Consider the following 26,830-nt stretch of genomic DNA (forward strand, 5'->3'; position numbering starts at 1 on the left):
GTTAAAGGGTTATCGTTAATTGGTATGTATGTATTTGGACTCTCGGCGTCTCTCAAAGGCCCAACACAATGATGTAGTTGCAAACTTACTCAATGCACATAACATGGATTTAGGAGAGACTCAGCTTGGTTACCTGCCAGCCCCCAAGGCCTTGTTGCCTCCTCCAGAGATCCCTGTCACCCACCAGCTCTCTAGCCCCCACTCACCAGCCAAACATGCCCCCCCGGCAGGCACCCCCTGCCTGCTGCCAGCCGAACGCAGAGGGCAGAGGTGCCGCTCTGCCTGCGCACCTCCCTCTGCAGGATGAGACCAGGGTCTAGCGTCACCTGCCCACGACTTTTAGCCATTGCTGTGAAACACCCTTTGCAGCATCCATGTGAAACTCCCATTGAAGGACTTGTGACTACCAAACACCCCTTGACTTCTGCCTCCGTATCTACGACTTTTTGCTGCCCACCTCACTTTGAGTTTGAGGGTTCTTCGTACCCTCTTCCTCCTCTTTCACCAATGCCTCAGCCAAACCTTGCTGGGCACAAACCACCCATGAGACCAGCTGAAACCACCTCTGTGAGGAGGACCTAGTGGACCCTCAAACCCATCCCTTTGCCCACTGCTTCCCCAAAGGGACAGGGCCAAAGGCATCAGGGTAAAGATCAGAAGATGCATCTGCCAGAGCAAAAGAGACCTTCCTGACTTTTTCTCTCTGCTACACCATATTTCCAGCCAGTGTTCTCAACCTACATGCTGTTAGTCAGGCATTCCCTAGGCTAACAGCTACCCACAGCCTGGTCAGGATGCTGTGGGACAAAAGTAGTGCTGGGTGCAACACGTGAGCACAAGGGAAGGCAAGTGGCAATCACAGCCACCCTCAGGAAGGCAGAGGCTCATGCCTTTTGTAGGTACCTATAGTCAAAGCGGCTGGTGCTATGGGAGGAGCCTGGCACAATGATTTCTACAACTGAATCGTTTACTGCAGAAGTCCAATATTGCATCTTTAGTTCCACAATAGATTTTTTCAGCTTTTCCCATGTTTAAATATAATCAGTGGCAGAATGTGTTCTGTATTATTAGTTTTTTTTAAGGTGGGAGAAAAAAGAAGTGTCACACAGTAATTTAAAAAAATGACTTAAATCAGCAGGCAAGAAGGAACCTCTTCAAACACCAGCATTTTACACAGGGACACAGATGCGTAAAATTTACTGTCAAAATGTTTATTGCAAAATAGAAGTTTGGAACAAAGAGAAGCAAAGGAAAAAGTTCACATCAAAATAAAGTTTATGACACCAATGTAGGAAATTGAATACATTGCATGATTTCTTTGTTTGTTTGCTTTGGTTTTACACTGGAAAATCAAATCCACAGTATGAATAAAACAAGACATCATATGTCAAGTGCAATAAAGAGAATAACTGACGCTGCAAGGTTTTACCACACAGAAGTGTAACATTGCATGTTCCACACATATGATATATTCAGTTTACAGCACAAGAGTTTTGGCACAGGCATTGCACTCAGCATTGTTTTTTCAGAGGGAAAAAAAAGGTTTTCTAACACTGTGAAAATATTTTCTATTCAAATTTAATCAGTTCACACTTTAAGTGCAAGTAGCATTGACTCCTAGTATTCAGTACAAAACTTTTTCAGTAGTGCAAAAGCAAGAAATGCAGTGGACTATATCTGACTTTAAAAGGCATATGAATATTTAGCACACATTATAAAATGTTTAAAGCAGGTTGTTGGTTCTACAGTTTTAAAGTTAATCTTCACACATCAGAAATCTCTGTGCAGATTTTACAGTGTACACCAAGTCGAAGTCTGGAGGAAAAGGGAAAGGTCTCTCCTCCAGAGTCCTACTAGTGCATTTTAAGGACTGTGAAAATTACTAAAAGAACTTATTTTTCTACCTGAATGTTCTATCTAGGACTGTAGTCAAAACCTCTGTCAAGTTAGAGGTCTTATTAAAAACCTGTAAAAGCTGCCTGATTACAGAAAAGGGAACTACAGTACTAAAGACACACTAACACGGCTGAACACTTAACAGCTACACGCACACTAGGGATTCACTGCTACTGTGGGTAGCAATAGCAATCGTTACCGCATGAAATATTTAACTCTGAATAACTGCTTTAAAACCCAGAAGGAAAGAGAATCGGCATCTAACAAAACCACTGGAACGATAAACAAATGACAAGTGAAGAACAGGACAGCACAAGGGGCTGCTCCAGACCTCACCTCCTGCAGCCCCTCACCTGGAGGGGACAATCTCCGGGGCAGGCCCCACGCGCCCCTGGGGCCGCGGCTCAGCCCCGCACCGCGCCTCGGGACACTCGCTGCTCCAAGGAACTAGCGGTGTAGGTGTCACAAAAATGACAGATTAAACGTATTATTCCATTAACTCCCCCACTCCATTTTTCTCCCACTGCTGAAGGAAAAGAAAGGGAGGTTGGAGTGGGACATCCTGCCTTGGGCCCAGCTCACCCTGTATCTTTACACGAGCCAAAAGCCGACCCTCCCCATTCTTCTCTCAGGCCTTTTACCCACCTCAGTCAATGGTGGCAACACAACAGCCTGGTGAAAACGAGCAGTTCAGGCCTGGTTCTTACCTTTCTCCTCTGTCCAGTGCAGCAATGTTATTTGCTGCAGATAACTCCAGGGCATTATGGAAGGTGGCAAAACCTGGGATCCCAAAAGGGCTGGTGGGGACTAGAGTGCCAAAAGGTGTACGAGGCATGGGAAGCCTTTTGGTGGCTTTGCTCACAGCCCAGAGCAGCCAGAGAAACACCTTCTGGGTTTGGTTAATGCTTCCACAAGCTAGCACACTATGTGGCTGTGGACTGTTGTGGAGATGTAGATGCGTTGGTGGTGATACAGATAGGAGACAGAATGGGTAGAACTGCAGAACAAAATCAGGTGTGGAAGATGAAATACTCTGACCTCCTCCAACCAACACACCTGCCCACCAGAGCCAATTTCAAAACATTTATCTAGTGAGAAGCATATCAGAGACAGAAACAACACAGCTTGATTCTCACAAATGATTTTTGGCTTGTAAACTGGAGACACCTGGTATGAAAGTCATCATAGGAAAGTAAAAATGCAATCAATACCATTAGTTAATAAGCATAGCCAATATTGTAAGTGTAACACCATCTCAAGGGAACTGCACCAGAAGTTTGTCATGTGGTATCACCAACTCCACAATTCAGAGACCTTTGCAACTTCAAACATATAAGCTAAGTTTTATGAGTTTAATTTTTTCCTTAATACAGCTTAATTTGCTTTAACAAATAACGTATGGGGAAAGAAAGGGGGAAATCTATCTTTGTTTCATTAAAAAATACTGGAACTAAGTAGATAGCAGAAATTCCTGTGAGCACGCTACCAAATTCTGATGATATTTTGCTGAAATAAGTTACACACCTGGCTAAGCACAAAACCCTGAAGACGAACTTAAATGGTGTGATTTTGTAACTATGAAACCCTGTGTCATACTACTTGAGGATTATTTTTACTTCTGCAAAGATTAAGGTGTGGATTTACAAATTCAGTTAAAACCCATGCAAATATAAATGTGCACAAAGTATTATGAGATTGTCAGATGCTAAAAAAGTGCAAAACATCAATGCTAAGGACAGATTTTTTTTTTTAATACTGAATATATTGAACCAAATTTCATTTTCAGTTAAAGCTGTACAACCCTACCCTGCTTATGCAGTACAGTAATTTATGCAAAATTACACGCATCTTAAGATCTAAAGTGCACATATTAGAATACACAAACCCACCAAATTTTCCTGGGTACAAAGTGGCAGTTACAAAACCAGTATTATTACTGTGGGTGTTAGCAGATGTAGACTTACAAAAGTAGAACAAATGTGCACTGCAAACAGCCTGTTTGCTCTTATTTCCATTTAATTATTTGCTCTTCAATGTCCCTTTTTCTCCCTAAAATCAGGTTACTTTGATGGACCTAAGAAGCCATCCCCACCGGTGCTGAAGCAGCAAGTTTCTCCTTGGGGTACTCTGTAAATTTATTACATCATTTAAATTACAATTCTGTCATGAAAAAAAGCTTTGTGATACAAAAGGGTTAACTTCACGATAATGGATTTGCAACTGTTAGGGAGAAGGTGGAATGTGGAACAACATCCTACAGAAATTAAGCATCCTGTAGGGTGCGATCCTGTGCAAACCGAGCGGAGCAGGCCAGCTCAAGGCGCAGCACTCGCTGCCTGGCAGGGCACCAGACCAGTGCTGATGTTTAAGGATAAACCAATTCCCCCTCGCATCCCGGAGAGGTGCCCACTCATCACTCCAGAAAAACTCCTTCTGAGAACTTTCCCTTTTGTTGAGTGAACATGTAATGATTTCAGGCCTGCTGTTATCTAATGTATCCATTTTTCTTTAAGCTATCTACAAATACACTCACCATAATATGTAGGTTAGAGCTGTGTAACGGGCGGCAAGCCTATAATTAAAGAAGCCACTCAAAAACAGAAGTTTCATAAAAGAAACCCATCCAGTAATTGAGAACGGAATTTTGATGGCTTATTCCCACTACAGCCGAACTAGACAGTAGCGTTTTTCTTTTGAAATGCTGCCCTTCTTCCTTGCGCAAATATTTTACAACATCTTCCTTTCTAACCTGCATTTGTATTTGCACTGGTTTCCCTCCCTCCTTCTGCATCACCACTAAAGGGGTCATCAGGAGAAACGTACTGGCTGCTCTCAACATAAGTGCCTGGCAGGCAATTATTGCAGCAGATTGTTACACCCTGGGCTTTATGGTAAGTCATAACAGCAGTGGCAATACTTTAAAAGTGATTTAGCTGCAAAAAAATGGTACACAGAGGCTAGTAAATATTCCTCACGTTACCGCCATCACAGAGAATTTCACATAAGCCACAGTAGTAGGGCCCGAGCTGAAATGTCATTCTGACTTCTCTTTGTCCTTTCATAAGTGTTTAGGAGATGCAACAGAATCAAAATTTGCTAACACAGATTTTAACTCTCAGGTATAGGAATAAGTCCAAAGTTAATGAGGCTTCCTGGATTTACATCAACATCACTGAAAATTAGCTTCCAGATCACAATATCTGATAATAGATGCAGAAGTCTGATTGCAGTTCACTTTGCTACAGTGAATTATATACACAAGCATGCACATGGGAGGGGAAAAAAGAACATTCACACAAATTATCTACAAATACGGATTATCTGGATTCTGCTGCTATTCAGTTTTTAAACTGTGTATTTAACTAACCCCTCTCTTCCCCTCAGCCACACTCATCTCCTCCTGGAAACGTATTTGCGACTTCCCAATATAATGCCTTGAAAAAGGCTTTAAATTAGAAATATAGCAAACCCCTTCACTGCAACAGTAAGAAAGGATGGCTTATAGAGAATAGCAAACCTGGAAGTACAAGTATATTCATCTGATTGACAATTAAAGGGCTAAGGGAAATGACAAAAAACACAAAAGAAAGATCTGAAGCACATTAATGGCATTAAAGGCATTGAATTTTCCCCCAGTGTTTTCAGATCTTAAGTTTATCAAGCCATAGTTTCTGTAATCAGGCATCAAGAATTATAGATATAATCATTGTTCTTAAAATAATAATAATCTCAATTAGTTTGGAAAGTTTAGTTCCAAATTTCACCAAAGCAGAAATAAGTCGGCACAAGCTAAACAAGAACAACATGTCTTTCTACACACAAACATGCTCAGCCTGGAAAATGTCATCTTTCTTTTTTTTTCTTTTACAGGATTTAAACAGACCAAACTGACAGGATTCTTGTTCTAAAACTTTATTGTTTTGCTTTGCTAAAACCGATCTCAGGGTTAATTTTATACCTGATTTCATTCACTGCTATCATCTGTGTCATCAAAATAATCATCATCATCGTCATCTGACCAGTCGAATTCACTGAAACCCAAAGCCATGTTGATTTTCTTTCCTTTTCTCATAGAGGTGGTTTTAGAAGAATTCTTTTTGGCTTGCATGTTTATCTGCATTCCAGAATGCAGGACAGCTCCTGCTTGGTTCAGAGAGAAGATATCCCCAAAGCCCGTCATCATCAAGGCCTTCAGACTTTGGTTCATGCCAGCTACCTCCCCGTTACTTGTTGCTGTGATCTGACATGACATCTCTGCACTGTTTGACTCCTCTGTTTTAGATTCAAAGTAAGACTCCTCAGACATTCTTGCAGCAAGAGGTAAGAGAAACTATTTAAAGGAGGAAAGGATAGAGCAAAAGTGAAAGTTAGAACCAATTTAAAAATCAAGGAAAAAGACACCACCAGATTAGACAGCAATCAACAGAAAGTACAACAATTAGTGAATCTAAACATGGAGATCAAGTAAGAATTCATTAAGCCAGACAGCTTCATTCTGGGATCATTGTTCTTAAACAAAATTGCAAAAATCACTGATTTGCATGGCAAGAACCACAGACAGCAGAGCTTTCACGACAGAAGAAGGTTCAAACTCTTCAATCCTTCATTTTGTACAGGGTAAAACAGAATGTGACATTTCCCAGCCAGGTGGACTGGCTCCCAGGGCAATGCAGGTACTTCTGTTGAAGTCTGAGTGAGTTGCTTAATTGAACTTTTCAGGATTGAAGAATAAATCATGTTAAGATCAGAGAACCCAAACAAGCTCCCAAAGTTTGGTGCAGAAGTAGCGGCCCTCTAAGTGTCAGCAATAACAGCAGCAGTATTATTTGTGCAAAGGCTGGTTTTGAGCACAAGCTCAAAAGGAGAGGAAGGGGTCACCCTGCAACAGCCACAACCAGCAATGAGCCTCTCACCAATGCAAAGGACACAGGAACCAGCCTCCAGCCCACACCAGCAGCTTGTTTCTGTCCTGGGGAGGTGCAGGCAGGGGAGAGGGGCTGTTTGGTTGGCTGGTCAGCTGCTTCTGCTTGGTTGCCATTTATTTATTTGTTTGTTTGTTTATTTAGCGCTATCAATAGGTATCTGCCAGTTGGTTGTACATCATATTAAACTGCTATTGATTTAATCTTCACCTACAAATAACAGGGTTTCCCTGACCCACTCTGTTATTACAGCATTTTCCACAAATGAAGCATTCCCTCTCCAGGTAAACAATGATTCAGAGTGGCCAGACATGCTCGCCTGTTCTCCACAGGGAGTAAAAAGTCAGGTGTTTCATCCCAAATTAAGCTACCCACTAAAGCAACAGCAAAGGAGCTGCGTGTGAACGCTTGAACTGGCCTTTCTTTCCAAAGCTGTTTGCAAAACTACCTGCCCAAAATTAATGGTTTTCTACATCTTCCTTAACGTAGTTAGAAAACTGACTTAAGAGCTGATGACAGTTGGTCAAAACAGGTTACAGGGGAGATGATGGTGATAGTTTGGTCTGTAATACAGGAGGCTTCATGGTCAGGCTGCTCAAAGAATGTCCATTTCTTGGCAAAACCACTTATATTAACAAGCTGTCTATCATTAAAAAGGAGGAATATCTGTCTTTTGTTTCTCTCGAATTTCCCCTACTTACATAGGATTTCTATTTGCATTATGGTTATCAAAAGTTATCGGTCATTGTTTGAAAAAAATAATATTAAGAAGTTGGGGAGACGGCGTGCCCTAAACACTCTTTGTGTATCCTCTGGCTAAGTGACAGAAGAACCTGTAGCTAAGGTTCTGTACACCTGGTTGTACACGAAGAAATGATCACACAATGACCAAAGCCCTTCTCAGATCAGGGACTCCAAAAGCTCTTACTAATAAAGAAAAGGAATATTTTAAAAGCAAGATCTAGCCATAGAAATGAGATGACTAGCACACACAATTCAGCACCAGGTCATTCTTCTGTAAGCTAGTGGAGTTTTAGTCACTTCAGATCCATGGCAATGCATCCCCTGATATATGGAAAGAATTCCCTATAAAAAAATCAACAAAGCTGCAAAACAGCTTTCCCCTAAAACTGATTTCTGGGTCAGTGTTTGTACAATGTCTGGCAGTGGGTAAGCTGTGAATGGGCGATAACTGTGGCTCTCTTTGCGAGTTATAATCACCTTCCTTCATTTTTTGCCACCTCATTATCTGGAGAACTTAGTTCTTTGCAACAGGACCTGCTTTTGGTGTTGCACTGCATATGATAACTATGAGGAAGAGACTTTTGCAGATGGCAGGGATTCCCAATCTCCGTACAAGCCACGGTTCTGTCATTTGACCACCTGCAGGTGCATAGCACCACAGGTCAATAGTTGGATTTCATGTCTTGCTCACTGTCTTCCTCTAAACATGAGCTTCAGCTTATCTACATACAACCCCTTCTTAAAGTCAGGTCCTCTTTCAAAAGAAGTCTCCCATTTCACTACAGTTGTGGATATATTTTACTCCTCCAAAAGGTTCCAGGTTGCCTTGTGCAAGAGGCTCTTGTAGATGTGCACAAAGGGAAGTTGCAGAGATCAGACTCAAAGGTGTCTGTTGTATAAGACACAGCAGAAACAGGGTCAAAACAACAGCAGGGAGAAACACTACCTTCACATAAGTGTTTCTAAAGACTGGCCTCATCCTTCTCTCATGCTGATGCGTATTAAGCTATACTTTATTCTATGGAGTATGACCAGCCTGCCACTCATAGCTACCTACTATGCAGGATGAAGCTTCTACCAACCCTAAAACACTGGACAATCAAGTGGCAGAGGCGGCTTCTCTGTTCTTTCATTTGGTTTGAGTTTCTCCTGCACATCACTTTAATAGTACCTGCTGGTACTGGCCTTCGGTGCAGAGCAAAACGAAGAAGTGACTGCAGAGCATAGAGCAGGGAGGACAGCACCAGGTAAGACACGACGAGGCCTAATGTTGGTTAAGAACCAGGTATAAGCCTAGTGGGCACACTAAGCTGTGTTATTCGCTCTGGTTGTCATACCTTTACTACCATTTTGACAGCCAAAGTAGCAGAAAATTGAGCAGTGCACATCCCTATTGCAATCCTCCAGTCTGGCACTGCCGAGCAGACATACTCTGAACCAAGAGAGGGAGGCAGGCACTTGTCTCCAAGGATTACAGCTTGCAAACAGAATGCCCAGGGATATTTTGCAAATGGTTTACAGCTATGTATTTAAAATACAGTTGTATTTGTAATCAGTGCCTTGTAGAACTTCATTTGCTACAAAAAAAACCAACCCTGCTTGAACAAGCCAATTTTTGCCAGTATGTAATTTTTTTCCACCAAAAAGGCTTTTTTAAAAGCCGTTCCATGTAACAGTTCACTTAAGATCTATGGAAAACAAAATAAAACCAACCTGTTTCTCTATTAGAAGAAATTGCATTTAAATGCAATAAGAGAGTTGGGTTAATGTTATGCAGAAAGACAGTTCATGCTTAGCACAATCGGCCTTAGCACAATGCTTTATTCTTTCAGCAATGCCAGCTCTAAGTGAAAAGTAGAAGTCATAAGCAAGTACAGCATAAAAAACCCTAGGGCCTTGCTCATGAAAAGGTTTGCTCATTAAGGCTGTGTCTCATGCTGTGCTCAGTACAGATGATGGCCCACAGCTCAGTTACTGGAAGTTTGCAAGCGTTAAAGTAGGCATACAGATTTCTACTCAGAACATACAGTATCTGCACACAGGAAAACATTCATCCTTCATGATTTCATGACTGCATGTTCACAGCTGGAACATGAATGCAACTTCATTCAAACAATAGCAATAAGCTATGCCTTAAAAACAGGTTATATCTAAACAGGGTCTGGCCGGAATCAAGGTTTTAAGTAGGATAAAATTGTGCATAAGAAAATCATACACTACTTCAATCTCAATTTGGTATTTGTTTTGGCTACTGCTTTAAAAACGAGGAAGTAATGCAGTATTTTTCCTAACAACAATTCTGTTGGAGTATGTCTAGCCATGCACCAACGCTGTAGTCCTCCCTCTGCCAATCAGTAGCCAAGAGAATCGTATTTCATTAAGAAATTGAAGATAATCCATGAAAGATTTTTGTTCTATTTATTAATAGAAATGTGGAAATCCTAACAGCTAATAACTGGCCAGTACAAGTATGTTAACTACAATTATGAAAAAAGCCCTAAATTAACACTTCAAAATTTGACCCCCTTTTCCACAGAATGGAAATTTGCATCTTCTCAAAGAAAAAGAATTAAACTTAAAAAAAAAAAAAAATCAACATAGGTTTCTCAAGCCTTCTTATGTGAGAAACAAATAATTCTTACATTTAAGACCAAATCCTGCATCCATTAAAGTCAACAACTTTCTAGCTGAAAAATGAATTTATTGAATGCAATCAACTTCCAAAGCTGAGATCTGTAATTAAATCAATGGGAAACTACTTAAGTGCCCACAGCACAATATGAACTATCAGCAATATCTGATATCTAATATATTAGATGAAATTTAAAAAAATACCGTGGTTATTTGCAGTGATGCAATAAAACAGACTTTAATTGGCCCAAAGGAACAACTAAAGAAAATAGGGGCACTATTTCCTTGGTGTGTCTTTAGATCTACATAGACAAAGCTCTAAATACTTTCTGAAGATGAAAGGTTGAATTATTGTCTACTTACAGGAGTATTGGACTGTTCGGTTAACTTCTGCTCCCACATCTTCAAACGTCGCTCCCGTTCCTTTAGTTCCTGCTCTTTAAAGCTCAGATCACGCTCCAGTTTCTTTAGTCTCTCTAAAGTTGCCTCAATTTCACATCTGCACGGAGACAATTTGTTATGTCTTGTCTTTTCCTGACAGATATAAATTGTTCATAATTCCCACTCGAATGTTAATTAAATGTGAAAGGCTGTAAAGTACAATAATAACTCAAGCAGTTCATTTAATTACCAAATGCAAAGCCTTTCAGAGTTTTAAGAACAACTGGCGATGTTTATACTTGAGAGTAACTTTAATAGCTTCAAGTTGAAGAAAAATAATATTTTTAAAAGTAAAATGCCATACAATAACAACATTTTAAAAACCTAAATGTTGTCTTTTCCCTCAACATCCTGAAACATGATCTTAACCATAAAGAAACTGCGCTAAGACCGGGTAATGGGACAATTACTAGCAACACAATACGGGCAGTCTGAAAAGCCCATTTGCCTGGGTTTATAACTTGGCTTATAAATATTATTTGGACTGCAAATACACAGAAGTAGCACTCAGGTGTTTTTCCCACTTACCTTCCTGTTTCTCTAGGTGAACATGTAAGAGCAAGAATATAAACATGATATAACCAAACCCTGCAAATGGTTACAGATAGAAGCTTCTCAAGTTTGGAATAGTTAATAAAAGGATTTGGTGTACTTTTTCTGCTTTTCACCATACATGCAAAGGTGTGAAAAGTAAGAAGGGCAGGAAGGCAGTACTCTAAGAAGCTCCAGATACCGTCTTTATTGGCTTGGATTGCATGTATTAATACCTCATCCGTTAAAGTGGTTTCCTCTGACATACCTTCTGATGGACAGTATCTTTTAAACGCATGAATTGAACTGCTCTTGGAAAATGGTTTAATAAGTTCTGTGTTACAAATGCATGGGCGTATACCAGAACATACAGAAAAACAATGGTCACTAAATTCGGCCACATTTTTTGCTTGTGGGATAACCAAAGAAAAACCTCCAATTTGTATCAGAGGTTATATCGGCATCTAACAAACCGTTTCTGTGACTGTTTGGGAGACTGTGCACTGCCTGCCACCCCTGTCCTGACTATTACTTCAAGTGTTTCTTATTCACATTGTGAGAACAGTCAATCACAGCATTTTGATTTCCTCCTAGAGAGAACAAGCTCCTCAGGTGACAGAGATCCTGAAGAAAGCTCTGGAGATAGCTATTGAGACTCTGCAAAGCCAAATCTGCTCAAACTTCCACAACATTTTCCCTTCATAAACACACTGCAAACAAAATCTGCTTCTTCTGACGTTTTCACAAACACAAAAAAAAAAAAGGACTAGATTTAGTTGTCATTTATATTTGGGAGGGAAAAAACATTTCTTTCTGTAAATCTGTCCTAGCATGGAATGATTAAGCTGTTCTCCAGTACCGATGTAAAGGAGTTCATGCTCTCAATGTGGGAAAACGAATACCCAAATACTCTATTTCAGTAAATGAAATAATTTAAATATTCCAAATCTTACAGATTTCTTATTTTAATAAGATAATCTCTGTCAGAGAGAAAGTTCAGTGAAAGGATGCAGATCCGGAATAACCAGCAAACTCTACTGCAAACTCTACCACCACACTTAATTCTACTGCAAAAATCAGCCACCTGGGGCAAGAGCATTTGTCACACTTAAATCCTGCTGAGTGAGCTGTTCGATGTGGTGGTCAGAAAAAATGCCCCTCGCAATTATGATGTTTCAGATTTCAAGCAAAATTATCTCTTGTATTTAGGCATGCAATGGCCAGGGCTGATTTCAGCGCTGGGTGGAAAGTGGTCACATATCCTAATGCAGAAAAAAATATCCATTCTAATAAAGGAATAAAACTAAAAAGTGCTGGATAGAAGGTCAGAAAATAGCTCCTCTCCAAATATTAATTTTCACAAACCCCTTCTGTCAGGTGTAACATATACCATGTAATCTACTGGGGGAACTACAGAGCAATTGGAGGATCGTTGCAAGTGCTGCTTTTCTTAGTTTGTCTCTCAGCATCACTGCTACTTCTGCACAACTCTCATTTTTAAAATATGTAGATTAAGGTTCTCTTTTAAATAACATTCTGCACAAAGAAAGTCCAGGTAACAATAGCTTTCTATATGTCAAAAGTGTACTTTGTGCTGTAATTACTTCTCTTCATTAGACAGAAACTTCGCTTATAATAAAAGGTCAGTCTGCGAAAACAGTTGCATTCTGAAAAATAATTCCACTGTATAATAAAACTGTGTAATTACAGAGAAAGCTACTGTACATTGCCCAGTTAATGAGTCTTATATCATAAATGAAGCAGCTTGAAACATTATACATGGTAAGGCATGTGGATTTGTTTGCTTCTCTAGTTCTGCAGTCTGAGCTTACCGGCTTCTCTAGAATAATCTCATTCTGTGAACTGAGAAATGTATACTGTATTATTACAAACAATAATGATGAACAGTCACAGATTAAAAACAATGACTGGCATTTGTTTATGTGTCTTGAATTGCTACTGATACACTAATGTAAATATCACTAATAGACTATTTCAATTATTAGAACAGTCTCTTGTGGGGAGAGGGTGGAAGGAGAAATGTAGTTGCTATATATGACTAAATGCAGACAAATGTGATCTCTCACTGAACTGGAACATCATTACTTCAATAGTAATTTTTTCCTGCTCTAATAAAAGTGACTTGAGACAGAACTCCAAAATGACCACAGAACATGAACTTAAACATAAGGCAGACATGTGCAACTTAGTCATAAGACAGTGCCCCTATCCAACTAAATAAAAAAGTTGTGAAGAGTAGAACAATTAGGAAAAGTGACACCAAATTATTTTAACAATATGATCGAACAAGCAGATTAAAATTTATTATTAATATAAACGTCAAGACCAGTAAATGTTGCAAATAAGACGACATCAAAGGTAGGTCAAAGTGCCATTTCTCTTATCACCTCTGTCAGGCAGGTACGGGCTCAGCCCACTCTCAGTTTTCACACCAGCCAGTCAGAGATGCTGAAGACTCTGGTTACTTACTGTTACAGGTGCATTTTTTGCATGTCTCTATACAAAAAGAATCTCACCTTGCCTTTTTTTAAGAGTGGAAAAAAACCCCATAATCCAGCTTGTCTGAGCTTTGATTTGCTTTGCTAAGTGCAGTATCCCTGTGAAAGTGCAGTATCTGGATCACTAATTTGGAGGTCCCTCAAAGAAAAAGCATAACCTCTGCTTTTCTCAAGCCCACCCTTCTCCAGGGCTCTGATAGCCAGGCTTCATTAAAATCCTCTATTTCTTCATAACGCATCTCATTCCTTCTCTATTCCCTATTGCTGGTCCAACTATATCTTTGCAAATCCCTACAGGATTTACAAAAAAAAAAAGCAATGAAAGCAATGAGTAAAAGCAGAGATTTTTCAATGCAGAAGTTAAAACACATTAAACTTCTGTGCAACTGCTCTCAGAAATGGTCTTAGTCTGTTTATCCGTTGAGATCACTTTACACATACAAGCCTTTCATCTACTTTAACTTGCATATTTTTTGCATATTTTCTGTTAATATGGCCTGACCTTCATTAGTGTCTCTCTCAGACATGGCTGTCTCAACAGGGCAGGCTGCCGGTACCAGAATTCAGGTAGGAAAGTGCCTCTCCTATCCGGCTTCTGAGCAAGTCCCCACACGACTTGTGCTCTTTCTGTATTTCGTGTTTTCATTTCACCTTAATTCAGAAATCATCTTTGCTTTCAGGCAAATCACGCCCCATCATTTAATTTGTATTTTCCCTCTCATGTTTCCTTGTCTGCAAGTCATTCATTTTTCCAAAAAAAATTGCCCAATTTACCTTTAACACAAATCTCTATGGTAAGAAGTCTCTCGATGACTTGATAGTGCCAAAGAAATTTTCGTTTCTATGTGGCTTTTCATTAACGCTTCATTACTGTTCCTCATCTGAGTGATTTAGGCGCATCAAAATAAAATTTGCAAGAAATATTTGGACTACCTGAGTCCCACGCCAAGAAATAATCAATTTAGTAAAAGAATAGAAGGCTAATGTTACCAAATGTCAACTAGCACAGCTTTTAAACTGCTATATTGGCAAGATTTAAGTAGTTTCGTTTTTTTTTTTTTTCCCCTAAAGGAATTTGAGTGCTTGCTCACCTTTTAAATAAATAATTTTACCATACAGGGGTGTATAAGAAACTCCTCACTGGGGGACATTTTTCTTTCAGACCTCCTTGTATTCTGTCTGCTATCAAATCCACAATATGATGTCCAGATTCTGCATAAATAATGGTGGCCAAGAAATACGCTTTTATACTTTAAATACCCAGCATCTGTTCCAAGCCCTAGAATCCGGACTGGGGGGGGAGAGGGCACGCTGATGTACTGTAAAACCAACACCACGGATAAAACCATGGCAGGCACTCGAGAGGCGGGTAGCGGCGGGAGGAAACATCGGGCGAGGGGCAGCTCCGGGGGGTCCCGGCAGCGCCCCCGCGGGGAGCGACCCCGGCCCGGGCCGCGGCGGAGGGAGGCGCAGGTGCGCGCTGCCGCCAGCAGGTGTCGCGCTGCGCCGCGGGCCCCGGGCCGCCGAGCGGAGCCAGGACAGCGCCGGCCCCGGGCCCGGATATTCGTCTATTTATACCCGCCGTGTGACCGGGGGAGCGCCCCGGCCCACATCACTTTTTCCACTCGCCCCGTTACAAGTTTATGTCTTGCTTTTCCTGGGAAGCCCGCGGAGGAAACGGGGAGATGCTGGGTTTGATCCCAGCCTCCTCCCGTGTGCTCCCCCCAGCCTCCACCCAGCCCTGCTAAACGTTTCTGCGGCTCCTGCCTGACTACAGGCGGCGAATCTTCTGATATTGCTGCTCACAGCTCACCTGGAGCAGGGCCAGCGCTTCTTAATATAGACGGAGGCACGATCGTCTGGTAAAAATGTTCTGCCTGTGCAGATCTGTTTTCAATTTTCTTTTCCAAACAGAAGGATGTACTGCAAAGCAGCAAGCTTTCTAACTGACACACAAGCCTCAGGGACAGGCTTTTTTTAAGTTTTGGCACATAATGAAACTTTTACTGTAAAATTGCATCATGTAATGCAATTTTCACAAATCTCATCTCCACTTATAATCACTTAGGAATAAAATTATGATCAGCAGTAGGTAAAACGATATGCTCAAGCAATGCTGGTGCACTATACGAAAATAGGGCTGGGCTGAACAGGGCTGAATGTGCACAGAGTCAATACAAAAGAGAGAATGCAAAAAAACCAGCACAACACATAACAAGTGAAGACAAAGGGAGGCTTGATTTGAATTTTTTTAATGCCCTTTATCTTTCTTTTAAATATAAACATATGTCTATACACTTTCCGTGAAAATTGCATCAAAACATCCATCTACCTGACTTGTTTTGCCCTTGCACTGCTGACTGAAAACACGTATTTAGTTTTAAGATGTGAATCACAAAACCATAAATATCATGATACCTAAACCAGCGTAACAATAAATACAGGGTACAGCTAAGTGTATTGGCTCCTAATACAAGTTTCACAACATTCTGGGCATTCCTGAAAAACAACAAGGTAAGTAACATTCTAAAAATACTCCGAGAACAGATATTTTTTACCAATACATGATTGGAGTCTGATGTCTTTCTGAAGAATACAGACTCGCATCATTTCAAAGGAAAACCACATCATTTCACCTTGGGAAGAGGGAAACTCACCTCCACTCTGCCTTGTTATGCAGGAATGAGTTACACTGGTCTGGAAGGTTGCTGTCATTCGACATAGATTCCAGGATTGAAATGATCTGCTTGAAAGATGGCCTTCTCTGAAGACAAAAACAAAACACAGCATTTGCATTCATATACAAGTGCTACTGTGTACAATTTTTTGTAGGAATTTTTCAGTTGAAAGACTGCAAGCAATAGAAATGGGGATGCTGCTTTGTGAACACAGCATCCTACAAGAGGACTGTAAATTTGTAAATTGTTTTTTGGGTTTTTTTTGTTCTTTCCATTGAAGAAAAGGTAAGTTTTGAAACAGTCACATAAGCCAGTAGGACTCAAGCCTTAGCTTAGTCTCACATATTTACCAGTAAAACCTTTTGGTATCCAGCATGAGCATTAAACAACATTAGTAGCATCAACAACCATCAAGATTCTTAATTATAAATAAGAGTTTTCTTCAAGCTAAGAAGGAAAATACTGCCAAAAAGAGAAGGCTGGACCCATTAGCAACTGGTAATTAGACAGATGGCCTTTTACATGTAGTAACCCAAACTCTTTAATGTGTGAACAAGTTATTTAGCTGTCCCTCAAAAATGAGTTTCTGGCTGCAGCTCCCCTCTTGCAGAGAAGAACAGACTTTCCAGAAAAACCTCTCACATGGGTGTCTCAGGTGCAGCTGCAGAAGAAGTGAAGACTGAGACTACCTGAGGATGCCACACCTGGCAGCCAAGCTCATATCAGCAGTGCCTGTGCTCTTCTGTCCTGGGTTCGTTTACTGAGCTTTCTGTTCCTGGGCTCTCCATCCAGCACTCACTGTGCTCACAAGTCATAGAGAGCAGTTAAAACTTCCCTGTATTTCCTGCTTTCCTCTTAACCCCAAAAGGAAGCTATGAAGTAGGATAATAACTGAAAACTGAAAAAGCCACACTGAAATGTGTTTCTTGAAAGAGCGCTGACTCTGTTAGTCTGTTTGACAGACCCAGACAAGGTTGAGACAAAAGGTTGAAACAAAATGTAGATACATAATAAGGGGATGATGCACATTCTCTCTCTACTGCGCCTGTAATTATACCATTTCTGCTAAAATTACAGATGCCGCAATTAAAACGTGCATTTTAATTTGGGAGCACAAAAACAATTAGGAACAATGCTGAGGTGTCTCTCCCAGGAAGATCCAAGTGATTTCCACATTATAAAAGAAAGACAATTTCTTTATTTTAAATGTCAAACAGCATGAAAAAGTGTCAAATGCATAACAAAAAAAAAAAAAGACAAGCTCTCTTATACTGTAATGCTGCAATATTTGGCTGTAACTGGAGGCTTTGTCTGTCTTTTTTTGTCCATCTCCGTGATTTCAGGCAATGGGCAGCTGGATGAGCTGTGCAGATTTTCTTTGCAACAGAGAGCCCTTGCTCCGGGCACCGTCTGCTCACGCGGGCTGGCGCAGCGTAGCGCCCGCGGGCACAGCCGGCGGCTGGCGGCGGGGCCCGGTGCGGCAGCATGTCACTTGCACTGCTGGATCCAGCCCCGGTGTGGACGCCCACCAGAGTCCCTCTGCATTTACACAGGGGTCTGGGGGAGGCAGCACTCATCCTCCTACATGCTGCTGGACCTGCCACAGCTGAGCAGACCCTCTGAACATGGTCTGGAAGAGCACACAGACCTCCCTGGTCAGGGAGCGCCACACTTGGTGCTATGGAGCACAACAGTCATCACTGCCACCAACTGCAACAGACAACTCTAGTGCAGTTTTGGGGAAAGAGAACCTTCCAGGAACCCTCACATCCCTCTTGTTGCTACAGCTGTGCCTCTTACAACCACCCACCCCAGTGGGAGTGAACTGTTGAGGGGATTCAAGAGCCTCACAAATGGTGACGAAGGTACCAGACTGGAGATCGTGGCTTCCCACCGATACATGAGGTTACTGCTGCTACGGACTGGCAGGTGCGTGATGTGCCTGTACTAAATTAATTCCTAATTATCAAGAAGAGATGAGGGGCAAACATGCCCAGGGCTGCACTAATTACAATATTTTATGGTTTATTTAGAATCCTTTTACAAAACACTTCCACGAGTTTTGCTTGCTCCTTGTTTCTCAGGGATATACTGGAAAGCAGAGGGCAGGGCTGACAGTAACTGGAGTGGAGATAACGACAGAGAACAGAGCTTTTACAAAGGGTGGGTGAAAACATCGACTGAGTGATTTGGGAGGAGTAGCAACAGATGCTCTTTGGGTCCTACATGACTGGCAAAGGAGCTGTTGAGCTGCACAACTAGAGCTGGAACAAATGCAGAGTCACACAGCACTGGCACGGCCTGTACAGCTCTGGCTGTGCAGTTGCTGTGAGCGGCCACCAGCTGCCCTGCCAGCTTTGTAGCTGCCAGGTTTACAGGTACCAGCTTTCCTTGGAGGTGAAGCAGACAGGAAGACACAAGCCTACGCTGCCATGTGGGTTTTGTTGGGTTCTTCCCCCTAGGCAAAGATAATTTCAGATGTAATAAAAGCGCTCTGTGTGCAGACTGACACCTTGGTTAAAACTGGCAAGAAGTGACTGTTGAAACTGTGAGCCCAAGCTGAGAAGCTTTTCTTAAAAAAAAGTCTTATTTTCGGTGGATGACAGCTTAGCACTTTCTAGAAAGTCATCCCAAGTAATTCCTTAAAATATCAAGGCATGAGTCGCCTTTGAAAATTGTTTCCCTTTATATCTGTGATGTCTCATGCAAAAATCTTTAAAATATATGTCCATCTAGAAATTATTCTGGCTAATGTTTTCACTGTTTCCTTCCACTCAGTATTTGTTACTAAACAGGTCTGCATAAAAACAGGATATTTAATCCATGTGGCTTTCCTTTCTTGCTACTTCTCTCTTCCCAGGTTTCTGATTTCCATTAAAATATTCAGTAATTTATAAACTTCTTTAAAGTTAAAGTGGGAATAAAGTGAAGGAACAGATGGAATGAGAAAGAACCACTCACCTGTGTTTCAAAAGCAAGTATCCCTAGTAGACAAAGGCATCACTGATGAGCAACCTTGTTTGTACAATTATCTAGTACCCTAGCAAAAGCAGCTTGTTTGGTAGGGATTTTAAGTAGTAAATTAAGATAGTTACCGCAGAGACTGTTCTTCAATAATTACTGACTTAAAATAATTAGTAACTAACATTTTAGTAAAATGCTTTGAACTCACTAGGGACTGTTTCAACTAGCACAGTTTAAACTGCATAAAGACTACCATTATGGATGTCACGTGCAGCAATGCACTACGGACATTTTTCTCAATATACAAATAAATTCTTAAGAATTCAAAGCCAAGTTAACAACTCTGTCCATTCCCATGAGGAAATTACAGGGTTAGCAGTGTCTGACACTCCAGCTGCTCTGCAGCAGCTCTGCAAGTGTATTCCTCCTAATTTTCTACAGCTAATCCTGGCAAATAGGCAATGTTACGCAGAGCAGTATTCGAGAGGAGTGTGCTCCACCTTTTGGCTCACGCAGGCCACACAGCCTTTTATCAAGGCATTTTGAGAGCTCTAGGTAGTGGTCCTTTCCCAACACGTGACTGAATAAATCAGTCACATGCACAAACTGTGACCAGAGATCACTCCAGTTCAGTCATGTGAACAATGCATTTATAATTGCCTAACAGAAGAGAAGCTGCATGAAAAAAGTAGCAAAGAGCAGACTGTTGGAAAAACCTAACATGAGATTCACTCTTTGCACACACCAGACGCCTCTGGGAACAACGCTGCCAGGAACCAGCCCAGACCCAGGGGAACTGCTCACACAGACAGAACTCAGCCTGATGCAGATCCCTCCCTCTCCTTGAAAAACAGCAACAGCCTTCTGGACATGTATATATGTGGCTAAAGTAAGCCAGGGAGAGAGCTGATCTAGTATGTCCTGCAATTACAGAAGAGAAGCTCCAATAATTCTTATTCTGTGGTGTTTGGTAGGGATGCTGATGCTCGGAAGTAGTTATTAAAAATACGTAGTTACAACTACTGGAAAGCGCTCTTCAGTAATTACCAACCCAGAACTTTAACAGTTTACTTGTAGATTCAAAGACTCAAAGCATTTTTCTTTCTCTTCGCCCTCTTCTGTAGAGAGGATAAAGAGGGAAGTATTAGGGGAATGGCATTTAAATGGGTGTTCATGTGGAAACCACACGCTGATAATGGATCTCAGGCTTCCAGATCCATTCTGTAGGAAAACAACTCCTTGCTTAAAAAAAAGAAACCAAGAAGAGAAATCTCCCTTCTCATATTGTTCTTCCTAAGACTGCTCTGGTGGTAACAAGTTCTAGCTTTAGAGCACCTAGGCAGTATAATTTGCCTTGGGATTAATCTTAGTCTCTCTGAAGTAGTACCTAACTTTCTTCTGAGTTTAAAGGAACAAAGTTCTTGCTGGTGCCTTGACTTGGGAAAAAGAGTATCATTTCCTTTCCTTACCTACCCCTCCCTCTCTCTCTCAAATACCTTCATAGGCAAATGCATGCTAATAATTGGTAATAAATCTTGCATGCCCACAGGCTCTTCCCAGCCAGCTTTATGTACAACAGGATAGTAGCAGAGTCAATTTAAAGAAGGTAAACTCTCAATCTACAAAAGCTTTTACTAAGTAAACACTGTCTTTCATGCCTTTTTAGTTACTTCTCGTAGGGGCAGATAAACAGTGACAATGGTTTGGCTCTTTAACATATTTTTACTCTGTTTTCATGGTTAAACAGTATATTACAGTGCTTCTATTATTATATCATTACAGCATAATCATTATAAAGCTCATTATTCAAAGTCCTAAGGGAAACTATTAGGAAAGGTTTAACATTAATTTATAATGTGTTGTTCCTGTTCCTATGCACATTCTACGGATTAATTTATTCTTTACATGTTTTCAACATAGGGAAAGCATCAAAGTTAGACCTTGAAATAGGTATTTAATATGTGATACTTACATACATCTGAGAAAGATTAACTATTAACTACTGAAAGAAAATGGAAAAGAACAAATTTTTGCTTGCTTCAGAATGGCTACATTATTGCCGTCTCACCCTGCTTACAGGCTTTGTCTTGAGTCATCTGGTAACTTGACAGCATCATAACTTTTGATTCAAATGGAAAGAGATCTATTTAGGTATAAATATGTAAACACATTAAAAAAAAGACAGCCTCAGCTGTCTTTGTGAAGAAATGTGTCTACTAGCATGCAGCAATGGTATTAGCTGGGACTCGTTCCCCAAAGAAACACGAACACATTAGCAAAACAAGGCAGGGGCCAGTGGTGCAGAAATCAAACACAAATTAGATTACCTTTGAATCAGCATCCCAACATTGGTGCATCAGTTCTGCAAAACTTCTGGGACAGCTGCTTGGAATGGTTAATCTCTAAAGGAGAGAGAATGTACCAGTTATTGGTTGCTACTAACAGATTTCCTAGAAAGGCAATGCAATTAAAAGAAGTAAAACACACTCTTCCTTCTTATAATGCAATATAAAAACTGAGGACTGACATACTAAAAAGAAAAATCAAAATTATTAACACTAGCAGGACGTACAAATTAATTAATAGACCTATAAAGAAGGAATGGAACAAATGCACAAATGAAGTTGCTTAAGAAAGCTTGGAGACAAGGAAGTGAAAATGAGGCAAACAACTTTGAAAATAAAAAGTAATAGTTTGTGGAGGTTACTGCATTGTATTCCAAGATGCTCATCAAGATAATGTACAGCCTGCCTTAATTCCTTTTTCCTACACAGATGATCCAGCTGTACAGTACTATAATCACTTTTGATATAGCAAATGGCTGAAATATAGATTACATTAAGTAAGTTAAGGAGAGTTAAGTGAAGCTCTGCATGACACAAGAGACATTTCATGAGCCTGTGGTCAGAAGGATTAATGAGGACATGCAGACCTCAGAGAGTACTCACAGAGCACAGTGAACTCGTATAAATATTTCCTGATGACTGAAGAAAAGGAGTTGCTAGTTACAGCCACGACCACTAATTACAGAGAACTAGTTTGAAGTTTGTTTGGTTTCCTTTGCTGAGAGTTTTAAACCACGAAAAGAATCACTCGGTCTTAGAGGACTTCCAGTTTAAAGACTCTGCCTCCATGTTGGAAAGCCTAAAAGTAATTCCATTATCCTCTACGCACACCCGGATACCGAAGCCTCTCCAGTTGAGATTTAATGTGCATCCCAACAACATTACACACATAAGGAGATGACTCTGCCCTCGCTAAGGCAGTTAACTGACTTCAGATGTTTCATCCTAAATTAAAAAAATATATAGATAAAACACGGTTCCTCAGTGAAAATGGGTCCAAATATAAGAGGGGTCAAGCTGGAAAAAGTGTTCCCCATCCTGTAACAGATGAGTACCAGATATTACGGTCCTGTTCAGACCAACCTGCCAGGAAGACCCTCTGATCCGTCTTACTCTTGGCATTTCAGAAGCAAAGCAGAGCAATTTGTGTCGGATTGTACCATTATATTACTGCAATATGAGCTACAAAGCCTTATAAGACACAATAGCCAAAGTAAGAGTTAACAAATTCTGCTTGCACAAGCATTTGAACACCACGAAAACTGGAAACACAAGATATAGTGCCACGGGACTGCAAGAGTATGATTATTAAAATAATGTAATACCTTAAGGTGCAAAGCTTTCTGTGCAAGAAATACAAAGAAATTTGTACAATGCATAAACAAATTGTACTGATGCTTGATCTCTGGTTGAGTCATTAGCCTAAAAATACACTGGCTAGTCTTGCTACAATATTTGTCCGTAACCCTCACTGTTCCAGGAGGTGAAAAATCAGTTCCAATCATGGTTTACATGTGTCTCACTTGTGCAGAATGTCATGTCATGTAATACAGAGGTAGCAGGTTCCAAAAGTGTTGTATTATAATAAAGATGACGTTTCTCAGTAGTAATTAATTATGAGATCACTCCTAGCATAATCTGAACTCTCATATTTTTATTTTCTGGATTTAAAAAATACATATAATTATACAGAAACTCTACTAGAATAAAAACAACACTGTGAAATTATGTCAAGAGTTGAAAAAGACCCATACAGAATCATTAAAATCCACTTCATTTGCTGGCCCCAGGCTTTGCAAAGGGAGACTTTTCAGCCTACGCAATTACGCTTTGGCCTCAGTCCTACACTGATTTTAACAAGAGACTTTCAGAGCAAAAAATAAAGGGCTGGCTCAACAGCGATTCGATTCTGTTGTGAACTGGAACCACGCAACCCCATTGATGTCAACAGATTGAACTGAGAGCACAACCTGACCTTCACACTTGCTTTGGGACATGGGAACTGTGAAGAAAAGTAGCACAAGCTGACTTTTACCAGGCTTATGCTGGGCATGTTCCCGAAGTCATGGCCAGAAAAAATAAAAACGATGTAAGCAAGTGTTAATGCCCTCTAAGCTCCCTGACATCCTTCCAAAGAAGATGGCAGCAACAGGCTAGCGGTACCCAGCAGTACCAGGCGTTTCTCCTCTGAAAATGTCAGCCCTTAGGTTTCTTCGCCCATGAGTAAAATAGTCATCATGACCATATTTTGTTCATGCTGTATTTTACACAGTTCCTTGCTCTGGAAGACTGTAGAGAAATATGCGTTGTACGCTCTGACATCTTTCAGCATGTGACTACATCTCTTCCCAGCATTCCCAATGCCACTCTGTACCCCTTACGTAAATGCATGTGGTAGACACAGGGAAGAAATGCTTTTGATGGAAAGCATTTTCGTTCCTCCTTCAAAATGATGTATGAGCCTTCTCCTAAACTAGGAGAGTCTCTTTGTGCCTCCTGCTCTGATAAACACTGTAGAAGACCACTTTCATGATCTTTATGCTGTTAGCGTAGCATTTCCAACTGATGAGTTTACCCCAGTAGCACTCTGTGGAATTAATCCAGTCCTCAAATAGGAAAAAAAAAAAAGAAAAGAAAAAAAAGAGAGGGGAAAAAAACCACCAATAAAAATATTAAACTAAGAGGAGGAAACCCAACTCCTCTGTTTAACTCTGAAGCATTTTGAGAAACAGTTTATGTAGAATAATAGGAATCTGTACTGTACAGCCACTGCCTTGCCATTGTAATGTTTCCCAAGCTTCCGCTGTGTCTAGATAGAGGAGGTTTCATCTTTGTGGAGGATTTCCATGCTTGTCTGTGTGTGGTACAGTCACAACTTTAAATGTTTTTTAAATGTAGCTACTGTCTTTGATATCAGGGCACTATGTGTTCAGATATACGCTCACATGTCCAACTAACTGAAAGCCTCAATTTGCGAGAAGAAGAAAAGCGAGGCTGGGGACACTGTACAAACGGTGTTTACACCACTGAAGTGCTTTTGAAATGGAAAGACTCTGCATGAGGAGGCTTGCAGCTATGCCACAGCCTTGCCGATACCAGTGAGGAGCTCATCTTCAATGTAGTGTTGAACGTAGGTGGCAAAACTGTAATTTCTCTCTTTTTTTAAAACTATTTTTTCTTCTTTTATTTTTGAAATTTTCATCTAAGCGGCAGTTTCTTGTACTATAGTGACTCCTGCTGGGAGAGTTAAGTTGAAGTAGCTGAAGGTCTCTTACAGATATATCAACTCCCGGCCAGTAAAAAGATGTCCTAAACGCAGGAGATGGAGTTAAACTGTTCCCCTACCTTGGACGCAATGGCTTCTTTCATCACTAAGAACAAACCCCTAGGTTTTACAATTGAGACTGAGAAACTAGTACAGTACTTGTACAATTTTTGATCTACAGCATCACGACGTGAAGCTGCAACAATTAGATGTAAAGGGTCCATTCATGAGGAATAACATCACTTTGACCCTTTGTGTTAGCTCCTACTGCTAATCTTTCCATACGCGTGAACTTACTTTCAATTTGAAGAAGATGAAAAAGTCTTTTGCAAAACCCCAATACTGTTTTCTGATCTATGTACCTGAATGTAGAAACGTAGTCTTACCTCGTTTTTTTCCACTACAAGCCAAGCTACTTGTAATCCTTCCAAGCCTTTAAAAGGGACCTCCCTTGTTAGCATCTCCCAGAGAACCTGGAACAGAAAAAAAGAAAAGAATTTTTATTTCTGTACTTTGTATTTTAAATACATTATTAAACCTAGATACAGCCCTATTCTCTATCCAATTATCAGGCAACCAGTTTCCATTTGCAGGAACGCGGACCAGTGTTTGTGTGCAAGATCCTCTCACTAAATTAATTTGAATGTTTCTGCTTTATCCTCTACAGAAAAGCCCAGATGAAAAACTGGGTTGTGTGGGGTCTAATGCCTGCAATTTTGCTTTTTCCTTTCTTTGTACACTATAAAGTTCACATCGGCCATTGACATTTGGGAAGACAGTGAACTCTTCCTCTCCTTCTCAGCCCCAACCAGACATATCTTTGTTTGTAGTCATTTTGCATTTGATAATATTTCTTATGATTGAAACTAGTGCTTCTCAGTAGTCAGAATATGATCCAAAAGGTATTTTGCTCCTATGATATGCTATGAAAATATTAAATGTATTTTTTCAAGCAAAATTATAATCATTTACCTCCAAGTATGTAATTACGTTAAACTAAACAATATACAGCACATAGAAAACTACTTTGTTCTCCTTGATATCTTATAGATGTACTGTCCTTAGATATAGAAAGATCTCCTGCATACTTACAGCATTTTGGTAACACTATACCCAAGAATCTAAGCTACTCTGGAGAAAAGAGTTTGGCATTCCCAAAAGGCTTCAAGTCCATGAATCCAACTCGTTTTTCTGCCATTGGGACTACACATGGGAGTTCAACCAAATTACCAGGCACTTTGTATCTTCACTTGTGTACGTCTCTTTTTTTTCTCTTTTTTTTTTTTTTTTTTCAAATCAGAACCTTCATATAAGTATCTTGTTCCAAATATATACATACAAACATTTTCTTCTGCTCATATCCCAAGCATGTAAACAACAACAAAAAAATACATAATCTATGTAGGACCTGACCAAATGCATTAAAATCCTTATGCAAGTCTCTGTATCCTTACTATTTGAGTTAATACCCAGGCTTGTTCCAGCTACATCACTTTGAATTTATTCTGGCCAGCTATGAAGGCAATTAAAAAGAAAATGTGAGAATATTGGCAGATGCTGCTCAAGCAGAAAAAATGCACTGAAGCAGAGTTGGGCCTTTAATCAAGTGAACGGAGTACTCCATCATCAGACCTATTTGAATAATTCTGCTTGACTCAGAAGAGTCATTAGTAAAGGTAAGGGTATCTTGGAAAAATAAGTAAAAGGCAGTTTTCATGAGAATAAGAAATATATGGAGAAAGCTATCATAGAGGTATTGAACTGTCCTGTTTGCCTCAACACATTCCTTTTAGAACTGAAAAAAAAAGGCACCTCAATTTTTAATTCCAATTATCACCTCTCTAGTGGTAGAGAATGAAATTTAAGAAAAAGAAATAAGATAGCAGTCTCATGT

At 40.4% G+C, this 26,830-nt stretch overlaps 1 protein-coding gene across 1 annotated transcript in view; it reads right to left on the bottom strand.

Annotated features, from left to right (window-relative positions):
• Positions 1–5,769: 5,769 nt before the first annotated feature.
• Positions 5,770–26,830, bottom strand: part of MAP3K20 (mitogen-activated protein kinase kinase kinase 20) — a gene marked incomplete at its 5' end in the record, with an annotated part of 54,746 nt that continues 33,685 nt past the window's right edge. The window contains 5 exons of the mRNA XM_080346891.1: positions 5,770–6,226; positions 10,557–10,692; positions 16,342–16,448; positions 21,654–21,728; positions 25,323–25,409. Of these exons, the coding sequence (XP_080203017.1) occupies positions 5,861–6,226; positions 10,557–10,692; positions 16,342–16,448; positions 21,654–21,728; positions 25,323–25,409 (771 nt within the window). The 3' untranslated portion in view covers positions 5,770–5,860. The remainder of the gene's footprint in view (positions 6,227–10,556; positions 10,693–16,341; positions 16,449–21,653; positions 21,729–25,322; positions 25,410–26,830) is intronic.

The sequence above is a fragment of the Nesoenas mayeri genome, assembly GCF_963082525.1.
Source record: "Nesoenas mayeri genome assembly, chromosome: 6".
NCBI classification, from domain to species: domain Eukaryota; kingdom Metazoa; phylum Chordata; class Aves; order Columbiformes; family Columbidae; genus Nesoenas; species Nesoenas mayeri.